The sequence below is a fragment of the Pongo abelii genome, chromosome 2 (assembly GCF_028885655.2).
Source record: "Pongo abelii isolate AG06213 chromosome 2, NHGRI_mPonAbe1-v2.0_pri, whole genome shotgun sequence".
Taxonomy (NCBI): Eukaryota; Metazoa; Chordata; class Mammalia; order Primates; family Hominidae; genus Pongo; species Pongo abelii.
In genome coordinates, this window is record NC_085928.1 from 121370824 (window position 1) to 121394596 (window position 23773).

General features: G+C 41.8%; 1 protein-coding gene across 1 annotated transcript in view; it reads left to right on the forward strand.

Moving 5' to 3' along the window:
* Window positions 1-21702: 21702 nt before the first annotated feature.
* Window positions 21703-23773, forward strand: part of SUSD5 (sushi domain containing 5) — a 72696-nt gene continuing 70625 nt past the window's right edge. The window contains exon 1 of the mRNA XM_002813967.6: window positions 21703-21856. Within this exon, the coding sequence (XP_002814013.2) occupies window positions 21745-21856 (112 nt within the window). The 5' untranslated portion in view covers window positions 21703-21744. The remainder of the gene's footprint in view (window positions 21857-23773) is intronic.

Below are 23773 nucleotides of genomic sequence, written 5' to 3' on the forward strand. Positions count from 1 at the left end.
ATTGTCTAAGTCCATTGTGAGGTTCTACAGCTTTACTTATCCTCAGATCAAAGTGGTGAAATGAAGAAAAACAAAACAGGTAATTAAGTTTTGACTTATATTTCCAATTCACCTGCTGTTAATAATGGCCATCTCCATCTACTATTGTCTACGTTTAGGTTTCAGGTGGTTTTTCCATTCTGTCCAAAGTATTTTGTGGTGATATATCATGTAGATAACTGTAGTGGGCATATTCCATCTTGGTCAACATCAGAGGTCCTCGAAGTCTAATCTGATCAATACTGTCCCCCTTTCCCAGATAATACAAACCCTTTGAATATCTTCACTCCATTCCCTCTCTCCCACTTGTATGCTGTTATCACACATTTTATTGAACATGTAAAACTTCATAAGATATTATTGTTTTATGTAGTCAATAATTCTCTGTATTTACCTACTTTATTCGTTTTCATTTCTTTCTGTATCTCCAGTCTTCCATCTTAGATCATTTTCCTTCTACCAGAAGAATAACTTTGGTATTTCTTTTAATGTGGATATACTGGTGTTAAATTCTGTAGTTTTTTAAATGTCTGAAAACAAAAGGTCCTCATTTTACCTTCACTCATGAAGGATGTATTCACTAGGCGTAGAATTCTAGATTGGCAGCCATTTTCTGTCTGCAATTTAAATATACCATTCTGTTGTCTTTGGCTTTTCATTGTTTCTAGGGGGAATTAGCTGTAAGTTCTTTTGTTTCTCCTTTGAAGATAATCTCTCTCTTTTTTCTTTAGCATTTAACTTTTTTTGGTAATATTTGGATTTCAGCAGTTTTACTGTAATGTGCCTAGGTATGGCTTTCTTTGTATTTATCCTCTTTGGCTTTGTAAGTCTTCTAGCATCTATGGCTTTATATCTTTTATCAATTGAGGAAAATCCTCAGCCATAATCTTGTCAAATTTTTTTTTGTTTCATTCTTACTCTCCTTTGGAAAATTAAAATGTCATATATTAGATCGTCACACTGTAGTCTCAATATCTCTTATTTCTTTTCTACTTTATACCTTCTTCCTTTTTTTTTTTTTTTTTTTTTTTGAGACACTCTTGCTCTGTCGCCCAGGCAGGAGTGCAGTGGCACGATCTTGGCTCACTGCAAGCTGCACCTCCTGGGTTTAGGCCATTCTCCTGCCTCAGCCTCCCAAGTAGCTGGGACTACAGGTGCCCGCCACCACGCCCAGCTAATTTTTTGTATTTTTAGTAGAGACGGGGTTTCACTGTGTTAGCCACGATGGTCTCGATCTCCTGACCTCGTGATCCACCCACCTTGGCCTCCCAAAGTGCTGGGATTACAGGCGTGAGCCACTGTGCCCAGCCACTTTCTTCCTTTTATCTCATGCTTCATTCTAGTTATTTTCTTCCAACAGATATTTCAGTTCATTAAATCCCTATTCAGCAATGTTTAATCTACTGTTAAAAATATCCATTGTGTTTGGCCAGGTGCAGTGGTTCACACCTGTAATCCCAGCTTTGGGAGGCCAAAGCAGGTGGATCACTAGAGCCAGGAGTTCAAGACCAGCCTGGGCAACATGGTGAGACCCTATCTCTACAAAAACACAAAAAAGAAAATTTGCCGGGTGTGGTGGTGCATGTTTGTAGTCCCAGCTACTTGAAAGGCTGAGGTGGGAGGATTGCTTGAGCCTGGGAGGCCGAGGTTGCAGTGAGCCAAGATCGCACCATGGCACTCCTGCCTGGGTGACAGAGTAAGACACTATCTCAAAAATAAAAAAAGTATATATATATATATATATATATATATATATATATATGTCCATTGTGTTTTAAATTCATTTATAATTTTTAGTTGTAGACTTTCCATTTTGTTCTTTTTTTTTTTTCTGAATATAAGGCTGGATAACATTTTGTTCATCTTTAGTGTTGCTAGTTCTCTGTCATATTTCTCAGTCATTCCTTTTATCTCTCTGAACATAGTGAACAGAATTATTTTAAAATGTCTGATAGCCACAGTTTCTGGTTTCTCTGAAGGTTTCCTTTTTATCATTTGTTTTTTCTGCTGGTTTTTATTTTTTTCATTGTATCTCCTATTTGCCCATTGTGCTTTAAATGTAGGCCAGATATGTATATGCAGATTATTTGTAGAATAATTGTTTGCTCAATATGATGTATTTTTCCTTCAGAGAAGAGTTTCATGTTTTCTCACATCCGTGAGCAAATAATATGAGATTTCCTTAAGCCAAATTCAAAGCTGAGCTGCAATCGCTGCAAAAACTTGCCTACTCTTGCACACACTTACTACTATTGTGGTGTATTGAAACCCCAGCAAAAAGCAAGGGAGCTTTACCAGGGAACCCCCATTTTTGGTTGAACCTTCTCATTTTCCTGTTCTCTTCGCCTAACAAGACTATCAAAAGAAACTTTCAGTTTCTTGCCCTCTCAGCAGTCCCTTGTAAATGGTGAAATAACCCCCAAAGGAAAAAGAGATACTATACACTGGGATCATCTCTCTGAACCCTTCCCTTCCTTGGATCCTAGCCTAATAATTATTCATTATGTTAATAGCTCCTTGACACCTTTAAATAGATGCCTTTAAGTAGATGCCTTTCTACCATTATCAGAAGTAGAAATTCCCTGAAACCTTTTCTATTTTCACACATATAGATATAGCTAGTCGTAGATAATTATTAGATATATTGACCAGGTGTGGTGGCTCACGCTTGTAATCCCCGCACTTTGGGAGGCCGAGGCAGGTGGATCACCTGAGGCCAGGAGTTCAAGACCAGCCAGGCCAACATGGTGAAACCCCTTCTCTACTAAAAATACAAAAATTAGCCAAGTATGGTGGCACACGCCTGTAATCCCAGTTACTCAGAAGGCTGAGGCAGGAGAATTGCTTGAACCTGGGAAGTGGAGGTTGCAGTGAGCTGAGATCATGTCACTGCCCTCTAGCCTGGGCAACAGACTGAGACCCTGTCTCAAAAAAAAAAAGATGTATATAATATTAGATATCTATATAACTATAAATGTATAAAATGGATACAAAGGGTTTGGAAAACATCTCCTTAAAGGCATCAAGGAGCTATTAACATAGTGAATAGATAGATAGATAGATAGATAGATACTATATAGTATTATCTAGAGTGTATTTTGTTTTTTACATGAATAGTATCATAATGTATACTCAGTGAACTTCTTTATTTTCTCAACAATATGTGTTGGACTTCTAAATTATAACATACAGATCTATCTCACTCTTTTAAGAACTTTAGATCCGGCATGGTGGCTCATGCTTAGAATTCCAGCACTTTGGGAGGCTGAGGCAGGAGGATGGCTTGAGCCCAGGAGTTTGGGACCAGCCTGAGAAACACAGTGAAACTTTGTCTCTACAAAGAAAAAACCCAAAAACAAACAAAAATAACCACCACCAACAAAAAAGCTAAGCGTGGTTGCACACGCCTGTAGTCCCAGCTACCTGGCAAGCTGAGGTGGGAGGATTGCTTGAGCCCAGGAGTTTGAGGCTGCAGTGAGCTATGATTGTGCCAGTGGACTTCAGCCTGGGTGACAGAGTCAGCCCTCATCAAAAAAAAAAACCCCTGAAAACACAACTTTACCCATCAAACTTATAGTGGTGGATACTTCTGGTCTTTGACAGGGTTGGTGTTTGAAGTTTTTATACAGGTGAAAAGGGAATTTTGGAGTAAGAACAGAACTTTGGGAAAAAGAACATCATTTTGCCAGACAATTTATTTGGCATTTTCGGATTATTTTTTAACGTGCTATGTTTATAGTAGATCTTTCCCCTACAGCATTTCAAAAGATCCTACTGCTGCTTCATTTTTCCCAATAATTTGTCAATATCATTGCCTAATCAATCCATAAAGTGCCCTCGGTTTACTGGTAGCAGAATCCTTTCCCTTGAATACTAAGTCATTCTTTCCATCCTTTTCTCCCTTTTGCTTCTGTAGGCACACATTATACATTTTTGTGGAACCTGGAGAAACTGAAGTTAGAGTTTGTTTATTTTTCTATGTAAATGAAGATAAAGTCCCTTAAACACCAAGTCCAAATAGCTACAAAGCAATCTTTTTATTTGCTCATTTACTCTTGCACAGACTGTTTGGCAGGGCCCTCTTAAAAGTCACTAGACAGGAAAATATGCTGCCTTAAAATATAATGTAATGAAAAACAGTGGGCTTCTAATTATTCTCCCAAGGCTATTCCTACCCTTTGCAATAAATTAAAGCAAGCTTAGCCACTGTTTTATGGATGGCATAAAAGTAAACAGGGGCTAAGATAGCAGATACCAGACCTAGCAATCCAAGATGCAGCTAATACAAGTCTCCCCAGAGCAGCGACGCCCATCTGCAGGGTTTAATTAGGCATTAAAGAGCCCAATTCAATCTCCAGTGGGGTCCTCAGGGCTATATGCCTACAATACCTCCCAGGTGCTCTGGTGGGCTTCTCTGGATTCCATCCTAGCTTCATCCCTAGGCTATGGCTGCCAACCTCCTCAAACTTGAATCTTCCTTGAGACTACTTCTCAACTTCTTACTTCACCATCACATGTTTATTGCACAAAATGAATGAATGAGAGCTAAGCCATTTGCTCTTTATCATAGTAATACCGAGTGGCAAACCCCATGTGTTTCTCTGTTAAGCATTTTGTTACCCACTGTAGGGAACAGAGGAGAAACACAAAATATATTTCTTTCCTTTTCTTTATTACCTATCTGAGACCAAGTCAATTTTAATCAAGTGCCTGGAAAATGGTCATGTGTATAGTTCTATAGATGTGTGTAACTTACATTTTATAGGTGACTTAACCTAATTATTGTTGATTTGTTAACTCAGTAGTGAGTGGTTTTAACCTCCAGTGCATAATATTAAAGGAGGAAAATAGTTTTACACAGTCTGGTGTATATATTCAGACAATAAACTGAGGTTTCAAATGAATATAAAAATGTTTAAGGTATATAAGTTGGTATGTTCAATAAGAGTGATACATGGATTGTGATCAAGGCAGAAGTTCATTTTTACCTCCCACTGTTTCTTTGAATATTATTATTATTTTATTATTATTTTTTGAGATGGAGTCTCGCTCTTGTTGCCTAGGCTGGAGTGCAGTGCCACGATTTCAGCTCACTGCAACCTCCACCTTCCAGGTTCAAGCAATTCTCCTGCCTCAGCCTTCTGAGTAACTGGGATTACAGGTGCCCACCACCACACCCAGCTAATTTTTGTATTTTTAGTAGAAACGGGGTTTCGCCACATTGGCCAGGCTGGTCTCGAACTCCAGACCTCAGGTGATCCACCCACTTTGGCCTCCCAAAGTGCTGAGATTACAGGCGTGAGCCACCATGCCTGGCCTGAATATTATTTAATACAGTAATTGTCCCTGTCCCCCAACCTACGGTGGATCCATAGCTTTTCTCCACTTTATTTATTTTTATTTATTTATTTATTTAGAGACAGAGTCTCGCTCTGTCACCCAGGCTGGAGTGCAGTTGAGTGCAGTTGCACCATCTTGGCTTACTGCAAGCTCCGCCTCCCGGGTTGATGCCATTCTCCTGCCTCAGCCTCTTGAGTAGCTGGGACTGCAGGCACCTGCCACCACGCCCGGCTAATTTTTTGTATTTTTAGTAGAGACGGGGTTTCACCATGTTAGCCGGGATGGTCTCGATCTGACCTCGTGATCCACCTGCCTTGGCCTCCCAAAGTGCTGGCATTACAAGTGTGAGCCATTGCGCCCGGCCTTTTTTCCACTTTAATGGGTAATGGTCTCACTGCCACTTTAAGTTACAAACACAGTTTTGTTTCAGAAATTGGCGCTAGACACTTAATAATCAAAATATGGGCTAGGCACAGTTGTTCAAGCTTGTAATCCCAGCACTTTGGCAGGCCAAGGCAGGAGGACTGCTTGAGGCCAGGAGTTTGAGACCAGCCTGGACAACATACTGTATCCCCGTTTCTAAAAAGAAAAAAAAAATTGTTTTAATGAAAAAAAAATTTAAACAAAATGCATAACTTTGCTTGGCATGAGTCTTCTCCTCTTCACTGGCTTGGTCTCCCATGTCTCTTGTGGATGCATCTTTGTTTGGGGATCCTGTGCAGCTCTTTTCTCAGCTGTTGGCAGCTGATACAAATTACTGTCCTCTTCCTGCTAAAGTCTCTTTGCTTCTCTAGATGAACTTGTGTGACAGGCCCAAAATAATACTGTGCCAACTCTCTGTCTTGCATGGTCCAGATTTGGTCCCATGCTCTGACCAATTTTGGGAGAGGGAGTGGAAACTTCAGCATGGCCAATAGGAGGCATTCTAAACATGGAAAACAGCTATGCATGAGGAAAGTGGCCTTTCCCACACAGAATAATGGAAATCTCCTTGGAAGTCATCTCTCCACTTGCTGGGCTTTACTAAACAAGAAATGGAGGGCAAAGGAATGATTAACCCAACAATAAGTAGATGATGGTAGAATTCAGTTTTCTGATGGCCCTAGTGTTGGGCCCACATTATTTCTCAAAGTAAATTTTATTTTATTTTTTAAACTTTTTTCAGATGGAGTCTCGCTCTGTCACTCAGGCTGCAGTGCAGTGGCGCCATCTTGTCTCACTGCAATCTCCACCTCCTGGGTTCAAGCGATTCTCCTGCCTCAGCCTCCTGAGTAGCTGGGATTTTAGGCGCCTGCCATCACGCCCAGCTAATTTTTGTATTTTTAGAGAGTCAGGGTTTCACCATGTTGGCCAAGCTGGTCTTGAACTCCTCCTGACTTCAGGTGATCCACCTGCCTCGACATCCCAAATCCCACCTGCTGGGATTATAGGTGTGAGCCACCGTGCCCAGGCTCAAAGGAAATGTTTAAAAATCTCTGCCTTTGCTAAGCTTCAGTAAAAAGCCAAAATCAGCATATGGGCTCACATGAGTGATTTTAACATGTCACATCATTAGGTTTTTCCTGCTGTCTCACCATGTCCCTTGTATATGATAAGCATTCTTCCGGAAACAAAGATTTGGTGCATAGCCTGACAAGCACATCTATACCAAAGAGTACAATAAGACTGTCCACAGGTTGTGCATCCCACATCCAAAAATCCAAAATTTGAAATGTTCCAAAATTCACAACTTCTTTGAGTGTGGACATGATGCTCAAAGGAAATGCTCATTGGAACATTTCAGATTTTGGATCTTCAGATTTATGATGCTCAGTTGGTATAATGCGAATATTCCCAAATATGAAAAGATCTGAACTCTAAAACATCTGGGACCAAGCAGTTTGAATAATGGATACTCAACCTATATTAACCCGTGGACTATCTGGGGAAGATCTGGGATGAAGAGTTCCCAGAATACTCATCATGTTCAATAGCTCAGAGTTCCATAGGAACTGACCATTCAGTGGAGATGGTCAGTTTGCCCTGCTTTCCCAGAGTGAAAAGACATAGTTCAGTAGTTATCTTTAAAGAAGTGAAGATCTTAATGTTAGACATGATAGAAGGTTAGAGTATACTTAAACTTCCTGCTGCTGTAAACTAGCCCTGCTCAATTCGCCTGTCCTTTATTGGCACCTATTCTTCCCCCTGTACTGAGCTAGTTGCGGTGAATACAAAATGAAACACAGTCCTTGCCCTCAAGTGGTTTATAGAGAGATACAGTGTTGCAATGTGCTGAGGTACCATGCATGTAGAAATTATTACAGATAATACTTTTATCTAAAAAAGTTTTTTTTAATTTACAAAGTAATTCCAACTTCAAAAATCCTATATGTCACATGGCATAATCAACTCTATTGAATGGGTAAAGCAACTGAGGCCCGGAGATGTAAATTGTTGTGTTCATATTTCCAAAAGCTAAGTTGCAAAAGCCAGAATTAAACTCAGTTCATCCGACTCTTTTCTAGGGTAGTCCTTCTCAGTGGCATTTGTATTTCAACAAGGAACAAAGAAAGCAGCAGGATTCGAACTAGGGCCAACAGGAGATATTTGGGAGATTGGAGCACTGGAGACTTCCCAGGGTCCTGGGAATGCCAGCACAGAAGCAGCCTGTGGACAACACTCACCTGGAAATGAGACTCATGCTGAGGAGGGATGCCACAGCCCCACTCCTTGCTGCCCTGGACGCCTTCCCGCCAAGTTCAAAGCCTGTCTTCCTTTGGAGCCAGGGCATCTGAATTGCTTTCTGAGGGCTCATTACTGCTTTTCAGTAGATGAGGTGCAAAAACTCTGAGTAAACAAAAGAAAATTTTCTACTATTGGCAGCCCACTGCTAACTGCTACACCCTGGATATTTTTCTTATAGTTAATTTAAAAAAAAAAAAGAAGATAAAGAAGGGAAGGGTAAATTGGAGGTTGTGTGCGGGCTTGGCAGGGACTTGGCTCTGGCTGCAAATCAACTTCAGACCCCAGGGGAACTTAAAAGAACTACTAGTGGCCACAATGGCTCTTCAGTGCAGCCTGTGTTTACTCAGGAGCAGCCACCACCTCCACAGCCCCGAAGGCAGCCTGCATGAAAATGCCACATTGTGATTTTTCAGTTACTTCAGGGGCTTCAGTCTGGTAGCAGATGATTTGTGAGACTGCTACAGATCCATCAGCTTTTGAAATTCTACATGGGCTGGTATATGTTGCTGTTGAGCCTCACTTATTCACCTTTCCATTTGGCAAAGCTTACTCAAATAAACGTTTATTATGTGCTAGGCACTAGAGTAGCCAACAGGAATAGAAAAGCATGAAGGACAGAGTCATTGTCCTAAAAAGAAGATGCTAAGACCCATGCGATCTCTTGGCAAGTTCCTCATTTTAATGACAGACTTGTCAAGATCCTTGCTCTCTCATTGGGGTCCTTTGATGAGTTAACCTGACAGATCAGGTGTATGATTAATTCATCAAACATAGACCGAGGACCTACTGTTAGCCAAGCACTTCTCAAGGCACTAGAGATTCAAAACACAGAAAACATGTGGTCTCTGCCTGCAAGGACATTCAGACTATTGGGAGGGACAGATCTACAGTTCCATTAGAACCACAGTTACTAAGATAGACAACTGTTGAGGGCAGAGTAGAGGCACAAAGGAGATAGTTATCAATGGAGTGACTGGGCTTAGTCACAAAAGAAGACTTCCCAGAGATGATGCTAATACTGAATTAAGAAAGATAAACCTATTTCCAACTGGGTGCAGTGGCTCATGCCTGTAATCCCAGCATGTTGGGAGGCCGAGGCGGGTGGATCTCCTGAGGTCAGGAGTTCAAGACCAGCCTGACCAACATGGTGAAACCTCGTCTCTACTAAAAATACAAAAAATTAGCTGGGCATGGTGGCTCACGCCTGTAGTCCCAGCTACTAGGGAGGCTGAGTCAGGAAAATCACTTGAACCCAGGAGGCGGAGGTTGCAGTGAGCTGAGATCACACCACTGCACTCCAGCCTGGGCAACAAGAGCAAAACTCCATCTCAAAACAACAACAACAACAACAACAAACAAGATAAACATATTTTAATCTTATATAACAAGATGATACAATCATCCTTGTGATCATCATGTGACAGGAAACCCCTGCTACATGTTTAAAAAAAAAAACTAGTTTAATAATTGTGAGCTAATAGATGTCCTGCTACATTGTTTTATTTAAGAAGTGGACCCCCACCACTGCCATCAGCGTAACTACCCTGACATTTGAAACACACTCAAGTTTTGTTATTTGCATATTGTCAGATAAGGTCTTCCTGTTCTGCAAGATTGAAATATGGTTAGCTCAATTATCTATTAAGTTCTGCGAAAAGTCCAACACCTACCCAAAGGTTTCTGAAAATTTTTGAAACACTTGGGTTATCAGAATCACCTATAGTTTCTAATTCCTTACCCTTCTTTTCCGGTTCTTCAGAAAATGGCTGTTCCTTTGTCTCCACCATGATGTTCACCCAAATGTAAAATTCATTTTGGAGTACTTTTTATTTCCTTAAACCAAATTCACTGAAGGCTTTTACCTATGAAACTGCCTTTTATCAAAGCTTTTAGAAAAGTGATGAGTTTTGTCACGTGAATGTAAACAACTATTAAAACTGAGTATGAGGCTTCCCTATTCTTAACAGTTCTTTTTGGCCAGTCTGTCACTCTCCTTGGTCATCCTCTTCTGTTCTTCACTCCTCTCCCAGGTCCCCTCTTCTTTGCTCTCTCCCACCCCCAATTTCTTCCCCCTTTTAAGGTCCCTGACTCCCTTAGGTTCCCATCATTACTATAAATACACCACTCACATCATCCTTGTGATCACCACATGACAGGAAGTGTCATGTGATGAAAAAACTGACATCAATTATGCCATTGAAGGTAAAAGATGCACCTTACCTATATATGGACATGCACAGAGAAAAAGGAATCCGACAGCACCTCCAGTGGAAAGAGGAATCTCCCCTGGATTTCAAGTCCCATGAAAGGGCCCACTGCCAATGAAACAGCCTCATCAGAGTCATTTAGGAATGACCCTTTTGACATTTTTCTGGTTCTTCTGGTTGTAGAGACTGTGGCTGTAAGTCTGCCTTCTTGCTGGATACAAGTAACTGGTAACAACCCTAGAGAAATCCTAGATATATTTCGCTGAGAACCCAGGCAAAGTGAAAGTCAATATCCCAGGTGTATCATTCCTCGCTAGTCTCAAGCTTCATGTCTGGGTCTCTTCCTGAGTCTACATTTTGGAGATGGTGAAGGGAGCATGACTTTTAGCTGTGGGAAGCGGTGTAATGTAATACAAAGCACATGAACTTAGAAGTCAGATTTGCTGATTGTTTTGATTGCCTCACTTCACCCCATCAGTGAGCAAGGGATTCTGCCCTAGGGTTATGAGGATGGCTGAACATGTGACACCTGAGATGAGATTGACAACAGTTCATTGGGCACATATGGTCACAGTCTAGGGGAGGAGGACACCGCATGACATGCAGGACTACACGGAGGTTGCATTTGGGAACAGAGAACAGAGTGAACAAGAGGGGGCTATGGGCCACAGGCTTTGTAATAACAAGAGAGTGGGGTGACTCCTGGTTCCTGAGGGAGGGTGTGATTGGCTTCTTTGAACAATTCCTCAGATTGACAGAGAACTGAAGCCTGCTAGTCAGGGTTAGCAGAGATAGGGTTAATCTGACAGAGAACTGAAACCTGCTAGTCAGGGTTAGCAGAGATAGGGTTACACAGAAACTGTGCCTGGCACCTATGATAAGAAGGGTTATTTGGGTAGGGGGCCTTATCTTCGGGAATACAATGGGGAGGAAAACTTGAGGTTAGGCCATTTGAGATTTTACTGGGTATCATGACTTTGGGGAAACTGTAAGCACTGAGTCTCACATCCTTATTTGTTAAATGGGGATAATAATACATTAATACTACATTCATAGAGTTCTTTTTTTTTTTTTTGAGACGGAGTCTTGCTCTGTTGTCCAGGCTGGAGTGCAATGGCATGATCTCCACTCACTGCAACCTCCGCCTCCCAGGTTTGAACAATTCCCCTGCCTCAGCCTCCCGAGTAGCTGGGATTACAGGTGCCTGCCACCACGCCCAGCTAACTTTTTTTATTTTTTATTTTTTTAGATGGATTTTCACTCTTGTTGCCCAGGCTGGAGTGCAGTGGCGTGATCTTGGCTCACTGCAACCTCCACCTCCCAGGTTCAAGTAATTCTCCTTCCTCAGCCTCCTGAGTAGCTGGATTACAGGTACCTGCCACCATACCCAGCTAATTTTTTGATTTTTAGTAGCGACGGGTTTTCACAGTGTTGGCCACGCTGGTCTCGAACTCCTGACCTCAGGTGATCCACCTGCCTCAGCCTCCCAAAGTGCAGGGATTATAGGTGTGAGCCACTGTGCCCAGCCTAATTTTTGTATTTCTAGTACAGACGGGATTTCACCATGTTGGTCAGGCTGGTTTCGAACTGCTGACCTCAGGTGATCCACCAGCCTTGGCCTCCCAAAGTGCTGGGATTACAGAGGTCCCAGCACATTTTAAACACAGTGCAGTAATTGGTTAATGAACAGTTCTGTAATTCATTTTCTTAATTGCTTGGGAAACACAATCAAAAAGAAAGAAGGTGATGTTGTCAAATCTCCTTGTAAACATGTTAATGACAGACCTCCTGGTAAGCAAACTAGTGGTGTTTGCCAGCAAGAGAGTGTTTATCCCTGGAATGCTTTCAGAAGGATGTACCTGATCGTCTAGGATTGCTTATGGTAAACAAACCCTCAATCTATGGATTTATGTGGCATGGACCCTAGGAAATATCATGTAAATTATGTAATCATTTAAGTGTAAAATGGGCATGCATGTCTCATGATTCAGACGGCTCCCTGTGTGTAAGTATCATTATAGCACACATCCCTTAATGATCTGATATATTGATGGGAAGACAATGCAGGATCACCAGGTATAGAAGGAATAGCTATAATATGATAGACAAAATTCTAACTAAAGAAACAGGAAATAAGAGCAGTCTAGAAGAAATCATGCAGGGGCATAAAAATTTTGAAAGCAATAACCTTACTTTCCTCATGGAGATAAGACACTCTAGTCAAGAATATAGAACTGGAGGTTGTATCACAAATAGAAATGTTCAGAGTGTAAAAAAATATTTCTTGGAAACTAAAATATTATTTCATATCAGAAATAAAAAACTCAATAGATGAATTAGAAAATAATGTTGAAAAAAGTCTCCCAGAAAGTGTAGCAGAAAGACAGAGATAGAAAATTGGGGAGAAAAAATAAGACAATTAGAGAACTATGTCAGGAGGTTCAACATGTTAAAAGTAGGAAATTTTTTAAAATACAAGAGATTGTAGGGCAGGCACGGTGGCTCACGTCTGTTATCCCAGCACTTTGGGAGGCCAAGGCAGGCAGAACGCCTGAGGTCAGGAGTTTGAGACCAGCCTGGCAAACATGGTGAAATCCCATCTCTACTAAAAATACAAAAATTAGCCGGGTGTGGTGGCGTGCACCTGTAATCCCAGCTACTTGGAAGGCTGAGGCATGAGAATTATTTGAACCCGGGAGGTGGAGGTTGCAGTGAGCCAAGACTGAGCCACTGCACTCTAGCCTGGGTGATGGAGCAAGACTCTGTCTCAATAAATAAATACATTACAATACAATACAATACAATACAATACAATACAATACAATACAATACAAGGGAGAGGAAACATCATCAAATATGTAATATAATACAATTTTCCAAAACTGGCGAATATCACAACTTGTTTGAAATGATGAATTATGTGTGCATCATAACTTACTCAACAATTCAAGAAATATCCAGAGGGTTCTTAGTGTGAATATTACTTTTACCATCAAAATTTGTATTTGTATAATCACTAGAAAAAAAAATGAGGTGAATTTCAAATAGTCTTTAAATAATAGCAGTTGTTTCTTATTTGACAGAATGAGCTTCAAAAAGATTTATCTTAATTTTGGGTATTGGATGAAATAATTGAATCATTATTGAAGTTAACCAATTTCCTGTTTAAACTGTTGGAAAACACTGTGTAAAACTGGCATCATTTAACTTTTCATGGAACCAACATATGTGCACAAGAAAAAAAATGAATGAAATTAATTTAGAAGAATAGCCATTTGATCTAATCGAAAAGTCATGTTTCATAGAATGATATGTAAATGGATCTTCTGCACTGCACCTATTAAAATATTACCTTCACACAGTGCTCTTAATATAACTGTTGGCCAGGCACAGTGGCTCATGCCCATAGTCCCAGCATTTTGGGAGGCTGAGGTGGGAGGATCACTTCAGCCTCGAAGTTCAAGACCAGCCTGGACAAAATAGTAGGACCCTTACTAAAAAAAAAAAAAAAAAGAAAAAAAAAAAGCTATGCTACATGCCTGTAGTTCCAGCTACTTGGGAGGCTGAGGTGGGAGGATCACTTGAGCCCAGGAGTTTGAGGCTGCAGTGAGCCATAATTGTGCCACTGCACCCCAACCTGGGCAATAGAGTGAGACCCTATCTCTAAAAGAAAAATAGCCAACTTTTGAAATGATTGCTGAAGCTCCTTCAGTAGATTCGTGTATTCTGATGTTCATGTTGTCCCTCAGTCCCATGATGGATGGTAAATGTTGACAAATATTTTGGGAAATGGATATGTTCATTATTAACTATCTTAAAAATGGAAATAGAATACTTTTACATTAAATATATACTTCCATTCTTAAACTTAGTATCATAAGGACTTCCTTCAAAATAAATAGGTTACCAAACAATAAAGTAAATAAATAGTTGTAGGTTTACACCATAAGGTAAATGATCATTCTACGTAGCAAGAGCATTCAAACTACACAGTAATGGCTCGGGGACAGGATTCATTAGTCTCTATTTTCTGCACATATTTTACAGAAACCTAACCTAGAATGTCTCACATTTCCTACTGGACTGCAGCATTTCTAGAGGCTACTGAAAACTACCTAATGAACTCAGTGGCTGGCAGAGACTTTGAATATTCTTCCACCATGACTGGAGACCATAAAGAGCGAGCTGTCCCTAGATACTTGTGTCTGAGTGCGCTTGATTTATGTAGTTAATCATTCTGCATACTGTCCAAACCTAAAGTATAATAATAATAATAATAATAAAAGAAAAAATAAATAAATAAATAAATAAATAAAAAAAGAAAGAGAGAAATTAGATACATTACACCAGAAACAGATCAGGAAAAATGAGATGTGTCTCTGATTACTGTTCATGTTTAATCATGTTTTCAAGGTACAACTGCACATGTATCTCATGCATTACTAGATGAGAACATGCAGAAGCTAGAAGTGCAAAATTGAGGACTACCATTCTGGTTTATGCTAATTCTACTGTTAATATATTTTTAAAACAATGAAAAATCTGTGTCAAATATGAAATTGGATGGAATTCTGGGACAACAGGTGTAAACATGACCTATAAACCAGGATATTTGGCCATTCATTGTTTTCTTTCTGGTTTGCAAAAGCAAAAGCCAGAAGAGTTTGGAAAAGATTCTTTGTTGATCTTCAACTTAATCAATCATTGATTCCAACTGTGACTGTTCTTCCAGATATATTGTCATGACTAGAAAAAACCAACACTGTCTCTGGTACTTGTTATGTAGCTATTGACCCCGAAAATGCTTCATTTTATTTATTTATTTATTTGTTTATTTATTTATTTATTTATTTATATTTGAGATAGAGTTTCACTCTGTCGCCCAGGCTAAAGTGCCATGGAGCAATCTCGGCTCACTGCAACCTCCACCTCCCAGGTTCAAAAGATTCTTTCATCTCAGCCTTCTGAGTAGCTGGGATTACAGGTGCCTGCCACCACACCCAGCTAATTTTTTGTATTTCTAGTAGAAAAGGGGTTTCACCATGTTGGCCAGGCTGGTCTCGAACTCCTAACCTCAAGTGATCTGCCTGTCATGGCCTCCCAAAGTGCTGGGATTACAGGCATGAGCCACCATGCCCGGTCTAAATGCTTTATTTTTAATTCAATCAGCAAACAGAAACAGCTGGCTTTCACCTACCAAGGATAGCAGCCTACTTTTACTATCTTATCTCAGGGTTGTATCTAGAAACAAATTGATACCCAGGTACTACTATCACACATAAAAAGATACCATATTTCTGAAGCCATTTACTATGTGGTAACCCATAAGGTTTACAGTTTTGAAAGCAAGAGGGAGCTCTGCACTGTCTACGTTGCAGTACAAGCTGCCTTGCTGCTTTGGCCTTATGTTACAAGAGGTACAACACTTTAAGTGACTGTGGCAGATAAAAACGCCTTATGAAGCACTTGTGCAAACCAAAAAAACTGCAGTGAAGACTCCTACAGTTTTCATGTACAGTCAATTATTCACCATACGAGAAGCACTTCCAACCTTGCTACTGGCCCTGGTAGAGACTGACTGCTTGCCCACAAGACACTGCATGAGTGTGACACCTTAGTTGGTCTCATGAATGAGGTATTTTGAATCACAAAGCAGAATTCTACTATTAAATGAAAATGGTACATACAAGAGTAGGCTTGGAATGAACACGTAAATTACATGAGCAGGAGGCTTACACTCCTATGGCACTTGCTTCCACTGCTTTACTGCCTTTTCCTCAACCCACACCTATGACCTCATGGGGAGTTTTACTCAATGGAAGAGAAAAAACTTGAACCTGCTTTATGCTTGGGTGTCTATGGGGTAGCACTAGTTAGCCTCACACTGGTATAGCACTAAAAACAACAGTGGCATGAAAAGACAAATATTATGTATTATATATTCCACATACATGAGGTACCTAGAATAGTCTGTCATAGAGACAGAAAGTGGAACAGTGGTTACTAGCCACTAGAGGGAGGAGGGAATAGGGAGTTATTGTTTAACGGGTACAGAGTTTCCGTTTGAGATGATGAAAAACTTTTGGAGGTGGCGGGTGGTGATGGTTGCACAACAATGTAAATGTTCTTAAGGCCATTGATTTGTATACTTAAAATGGTTACAATAATAAATGTTATGTATATTTTATTAGAGTAACATTTTTCTATTGAAAAGTAAAAACTAGCAAAAGAGAATCCTCCCAACAGGTGGAGCTTTGGTTTACATGAAAGGAGAGATGGCCTCATTTATGGATCTTCACTGATTTATGGACAATGCCTAATCATCAGTTAATGACTTGAAAAGTTCAGAACTAGGAGACTGATAGCAAGGATGTCAGTGTGGTTCTCTTGGGATGGGCACAGACTCTGTGTGTGTGTGTGTGTGTGTGTGTGTGTGTAGAGACAGAGAGAGAGAGAGAGAGAGGAAGAGAGAGAGAGAGGGCACCGTTGAGTCTTCACATGGCATTATTCCCTAGCCAGCCTCTCCTGTTGGCTACATAGAGAAAGGTTATTTAAATTGGATCTCTTTTTTTTTTCACAGAGACTGCAGTTATTTGTCCTTATTGGAATAAATTCTTTTATTTTCTTGCTTTATTTGTTGAAATAAATTCTTATCCTAAATCTGACTTTGCCTTCTTTGTCTGGCTTTCTTCTACTAGCACCACTATATGTAGATGTATACAGAATGTCTTCTCACCTATAGCCATAGCAGCACACATTACATCATCTCTAATCAAGAAACTGATTTTGTAGAGGTCAGTGGGGCAATAGACTCATTTCATGATATTTACCTAGAAGCATGTGGCTTGACAGAAAGATAAGTCATAGTTAGGATACTAGCTAGAAGACAGCACCCCAGGAATTTGGGATACTCACTCTGGTTACAATATATGCCTTAAACCAGTAGCCAATATTTGGTGTAATTTCTCTTATAGACATAATAGACTGGTTTAAGGACCAAGGTCAAAGTGGGACCTCTCTATTACATATAGTAACCCATCTATCAAAGTTTTGCATAATATCCCCACATCCTTTAGATTGGTGAGTTGGGATACAACTCTTAGTGGTGGATGAAAAAAGAAAGAAAAAAAAAAAGATTGGTGAGTTGGGAGGTTTGGGTGCCCATGACAGAAATGCTTCCTTGTAAATTGGAAGCTGAGACTGCTCTCTTGTAATTTTGTAGTCCTCATGTTGAAGAACCAAGAGGCAGAAAAGAAGGTTAGTTTACTGACTGGGTGATTGATCCTGATTACCTGATTACCAAGGGGAAATTGGATTCCTGCTTCATAATGGGATGACTATGTCTAGACCTCAGAGGACTCCCATATCCAATAATTATGGTCACTGGCAAACTAATAAAGATAAGTCTTTGGCGAGAATGAAATTTTAGGCCCCTCTCATCAGTGAAAAAAAACAATTCATGCAGGCCAAAATGCTCAGAGAGTAGAGGGGAACATTGGAATGATTGTCAAATAAGGCCTCATGACCAGTTACAGAAGTGGGGACAGTAGAATCTATATTTTGTGACAACTGTTTACTTCTCCCCTTTTCTGTTTATGTGAAACTGTATTTATGTGAACGTAACCACTGAAGGTTAATATCACAGTTTAGCTCCAAGTGGAAATTTGACTGAGTTGACATTATTCCTAGGTCATACAAGAGAGGACTGACAGCATTTTGTGTTTCTCCTGTTTTATTTCTAGTTATTCTTATTCAAATGAAAGAAAAAAGTAGATGAGCTGTGCTGGTTGTTTCCCATTTGCCATTCCAGATCCACTCTTTAACCTTCTTTGTCCAACTCTGCACCCTAACAGGGTGACTTCTAAGGACCACTGCACCTGTGTTTCTTTACCCTTTAGCTTTTAAATGGTTCAGCCAACAGAAGGTATCAAGAGGAATATCAAGGATAGAAGGAGAGAGAGGTCAGGGTCTTTCTTCCTCACTCCCTCCCTACCAGACCAGTGGCAGCATCTTGATTCTTCCACCTATGGGTATCCTTTTTTTCAGGCGGCCTCTTTCATGGCCACAGCTGTTGCTGGTTTGGTAACACCTCAACCTTCCCTCACACCTTCAGGCCTCAGCATGGCTACAGCTTCCAGCTGTTGCTAGACCCAGGAGTTTCACCATCCCTTATTGGTTCTCTCAGTCCTGTCCACATCACTGCATGTGGTCCTTTCATCAAACTCTCTTCTATTAAACTTTTTTTTTCTTTAAAGACAGAGTCTCGCTCTGTCACCCAGGTTGGAGTGCAGTGGCACGATCTTGACTCACTGCAATGTCCGGCTCCCAAGGTCAAGCAATTCTCCTGCCTCAGCCTCCCAAGTAACTGCGATTACAGGCAGGTGCCACCACACCTGGCTAATTTTTTGTATTTTCAGTAGAGATGGGGTTTCACTGTGTTAGCCAAGATGGTCTCAATCTCCTGACCTAGTGATCCACCCACTTCCCAAAGTGCTGGGATTAGAGGCGTGAGCCACCGCACTTGGCCTTCTATTAAACCTTCTTTATTTTTTAGGGCAAGGACTGAAATTCTGATTTTTAAAGTATTTGTTACTGAAGTATAAGTATTCAATTAAATGCAAAGATTTCAAGTGTACAGTTTAGGGATGTTTGACAAACATATACACTCATGTGACCACATCCCCATCAGGAATAGAACATTTTCATCACTTCAGATGTTCCCCTGTGTTCCCATTCCTTCAAAGGCAACCACTGTTGTTTTCACCACAGATTAGTTTTGTTTTCACCACAGATTAGTTTTGTCCTGTCTTGAACTTCATATAAATGGAATTACACAGTGTGAATTGTTTTGTGTAAGACTTCTTTCACTCTGTATGCTATCCTTGAGATTCATTCACGTGTTGAGTAGTTCATTCAGTAGTTCATTCCTGTTATTGTCGAATAGTATTCTATTGTGTGAATATGGCAGTTTGTTTTTCTATTCATCTGTTGATGATATCTGAATTGCTTCCAGTTTTTGATCATTGCAAATAAAGCTGCTACGAACAGTTGTGCACAAATATTTTTGTGAATATAGGTTCTCATTCTTTTGGATATACTCCTAGGAGAGGAATTCCTGGATCCTAAGGCAGGCATATGTTTAGATGGAACAGCCGGTCTTCTAAAGCAACCATACCAATTACCCTTACAGCGTGTCATCTCGTCACATCAGGACAGGCCAAGAAAATTGTGAATAAACATAATCTTGAAAATGTCAGGAGAATTAAGTAGTAATATTCAATTGACTGTTTTAAAAATGTTACTAGGCAAAGCTCCTGAGTGAGTGAGTTGGTAGCTCTGGCAGGTACCTTCTGATCCCTCCCCTCCGTTCTCAGCACTAACCAGGCTTTAAAATGACCCCTCCAGTCCAGATATGTGAAGTCTCACTCCTTAGGTTACCAGCTAACTGTTAAAAGGGAAGGAGCTGGCCGGGCGTGGTGGCTCATGCCTGTAATCCCAGCACTTTGGGAGGCCGAGGCCGGCGGATCACGAGGTCAAGAGATCGAGACCATCTGGCCAACATGGTGAAACCCCGTCTCTACTAAAAATATAAAAATTAGCTGGGCGTGGTGGCGCACGCCTGTAGTCCCAACTACTCGGGAGGCTGAGGCAGGAGAATCGCTTGAACCCGGGAGGCGGAGGTTACAGTGAGTCGAGATCGCTCCACGGCACTCCAGCCTAGTAACAGAGCGAGACTCCCTCTCAAAAAAAAAGGGAAGGAGCTAAGTAAATTAATTTATACTTGCCAGGCCTCACTGCATTTAACACCTCACTGCATTAACAGCTACCAGGCCCGGCTAATTTTTGTATTTTTGTAAAGATGGAAATTTCACCATGTTGGCCAGGCTGGTCTCCAACTCCTGATCTCAGGTGATTGGTCGGCCTCCGCCTCCCAAAGTGCTTGGATTACAGGCGTGGGCCACCATGTCTGGGCAGTATTCGTATTTTGAAAGCAAAGTTTAATTATCCAAAATAATTACTCACTAATAGTAGTCCTTGTAGTTGATGGGAAGTAATAAGGAGAGAAGAAATCTTTTCAGTACATTTCGATAATTAATGTAAGCTGAAAAATGACACCTGTAGTAAATCAGATGTGGATTCAAATCCAAGTTCTTACTGTGAAAAGAAAATAAATTATTTCAATGTCTGTGTCCTGGTTCATTAAATGAGGATAATCATCTTCCCCTTTAGCACCAATCACTTGTTCAATTGTAAGTATATTTTATTTAAGTGTGAACATTTTTAGGACAGATTGCAGCCACATTCAGGGTCTAGCACAGGGACAGGCATGTGTGGGCACTCAATAGATGTTTGTTGACCCATACATGAATATAAAAGGGATTTGCAAATTGTAAAGCACCACACATGCCTCGGTTATAACAATACTGATCTTCATTACTCTACCTATGAAGAAAGCAAGTTCTTCTTTCACTGAACAGGGCTGGTGGTGGGGAGACAGGCTGGGGGTGAGCAGGAAGAATGAATCAAGTCAAACAGGGACCCCTGCAGCAGAATCCACTGGGACATTTACTTAGAGTGTAGATTCCCAGACCAGACCGATAGAGTCCGAATCTCAGACCCTTTCGAGGTCAAAGAGCCCTGATTTGGGAAGTGGGTGATAATGGTGACAATCTCACTAGCCCTCTTACTGCTCCTTGAGAAATACTAGCGTACCAGGAAAAGTGGTGAAAGCAGCATTCCTGAAGATATCCTTTCCTCAGTGACTCTCAAACTACGCTTTCAGGAAAGAGAAATTTCGCTATTCCACGCCTTTCACACCTTAGAGTGAGGGTGGTAGGTAAGTTAGATTTTCCTCGCTTCATTAAAAAAAAAAAAAAAAAAAAAATGTGGTGGGGGGGAGGGGGAGGAGGCCAGCTGAAAAGCAGAGGCCGAGGACAGAGTTAGACACCCGTTTTCTAACGGTCCTGCCGGAGGGGCTCGGCCTGTCAGACTGCGTCACCCTCTCGCCAAGGGTCCCCCAGACGGGCGGGGGCTCCTTGGGGCCGCCTCGCTACTCTCCCCGCCTCCCTGCGCCCTCGCCCTCCGCCCCGCTGTGCCCGCGGAGCGCGCGGCCCGGCGCAGCCCCTTTTGGCACCGAGGTTTCCAGGTGCCCAGCGCGAAGGCGGAGCCGGGTTACAGCCGCCTCCTCGGCGCCACAGAGAAGACCCCCCCCCCCCCCCCGGGAGTTCGGCGGCCCAGGCGCTCCGGCTCTGCGTCCCGAGCCTCCTCCGGCTCTCCGCGCTCCTCCCTCTCGGCGCGCCCGGCGCGAAGCCTGCGATTCGTGAGCCAAGCGCAGAGCGCAGAGCCGAGTGGCGCACGCTGGGCAGTGGCCTGGGCAACCCCAAGCGCAGCCAGAGCCCTCACCCGAGCCCGCTGGCCCGCGCACTCCCGGACCATGACTGCCGAGGGACCCAGCCCGCCTGCCCGTTGGCACAGACGCCTGCCCGGGCTCTGGGCAGCGGCGCTTCTCCTGCTCGGTCTGCCGCGCCTTTCGGTGCGGGCGGATGGTGAGTGTGCGGGAGGCGGCGGGGCGGGGGGTGGAGCGTGGGGTCGGGGCAGGGAGGGCGTAGCTCGCCGGGGCTGCTCCCTCTGACCGGCCCGGCAAGCGGCAAGCGCAAGCCTGAGAGGAACGAGCGAGCGGCGGTCCTGCGACCCAGCATCCCTCTCCTGGCCCACCAAGTGTCCGCGTGCCCGTGCGCCCAAACGCCCGCCTGATGCCTGGACCCTTCCTTAGCGCCAAGCGCGCAGGTCCCGCAGTCCCGCCGCTAGCTTTCCTAAGGTCTCCAAGAAAGCTCAAATGAAAACACCTCTAAGGTGCCCTAGAACCTCCTCTGCTAAAGGGTGACTTTCCGCCGTCCCTCAGTTTCTCAACGTCTATTAATGTGCCCCTGAGGACACCGCCGATGGTTAGAAAACTCCCTTGGATATTTTGGCTTGGTCCGGGAAGACGTGAAAGATGAGTGGGAATCAGCGAGGCTAAGAGAGAGAGAATGGCCTGGGCAGAGGGAATAGCACGTGCAAAGGCTATCTCTGAGTGACAGGAAAAACGGGACAAATGATAAAGCAAAGTACCTGGAGGCGAGGGGACGTCTTGAGACATGAGGTAGAGAAATGGGCAAGGGCCAGATTATGGCAGGTTCTCTGAGAATTGATCCACTTTTTGTTTTCTTGGTTTTTCAGCCTGAATTTAGCTTGTAATACTTGCCCTAAAATGAGCAGGATTGGAGCTCTGTATCCATTCCGTTTTGAAAAGCTAATTCAGCTGTGTTTTCATATTGGAACAAAATCCCGCTGACTTGGTACAGGAGCATCTGAAGGAAGCAAGCTTAAAGCCAGCAGTTCTCACACCCATGAGGGAGTTCTAGCTAAGGACGAATTAGACTGATAAAAGAGAAAAGCCCTCCGTCAATTTAGGATGCGTTGTGTATTTTAAAATGTGATTCTTGTTTAGCCAACGATATTGAGTGAAACTAGAAGACATGGGGGGGAAAAAAAAGCATGCTTGTCAGGGAAAGGGGAAAGCCAAGGAAAAAACCCTCTAGGTCTTAGAGGTTTTAGTGCTCTCTGTTTTAAGTGCAGGCTTGAAAAGCTCTTCGTTCCTAATTAAGGATGAATGTCTTATTTCTCTATATCCTCAGAGAGAGTGTTAGAAACAAAACATTTTTAACTTTGAAGGCTGTTAGTAACCACTGCTAATTTTTTAAATTGACATGTATTTCACATAAAATTTGTCATTTTAAAATATACAGTTAAGTGGGTTAGTATATTCATTAGGTTGTGAAAACCATGGTTTGCATGCATCTAATTCCAGAACATTTCCATCACTCCTCAAAAGAATCCCATACCTATTAGCAGTTTACTGATAATTCTTCACTGTAGTGTTTTTTGACTGACATTGAGCCATGAAAATTAAGCTGATTTTAAAGAATGCAAGTAGAATAAATTGGAGCTAATATTAACCTTTGAACAAGATATATTGTGCCAATTTTAATTCCTTTTAAATAAATATTTTTGCAATCCATAAGGTTTTAGAGTTTCATCCCACTATAACTGTTTAAGTGGAATGCCATGTGGATAAGGATCAATATTTTGTGCCTGTCTAGCTTGATACGGGTCATAGAAAATTAAAGGCAGAAATGTCACTGGTCAAAGAGAAAGTAAGGACAACACCAGAGCACATGATTCTTTGTTACTGCTTGCCAGAAATGATTCCTTTTCTTCATTCTCCTTTTCTTTCCCCACTTCCTCAATGGACAATTACAGGTATACTTCCTTATAGTAAACTCAATTTTCTGAGCTCCAACTTTTATACTAGAACCAGGAAGAGTTATAAGCTATATTATCAAAGGATTCTTTTTGGTGCTAAATTCTTAGCTGCCACCAGTTCCTACATTTAGTTATTTGTGTGCTATGGTGACGGGAGG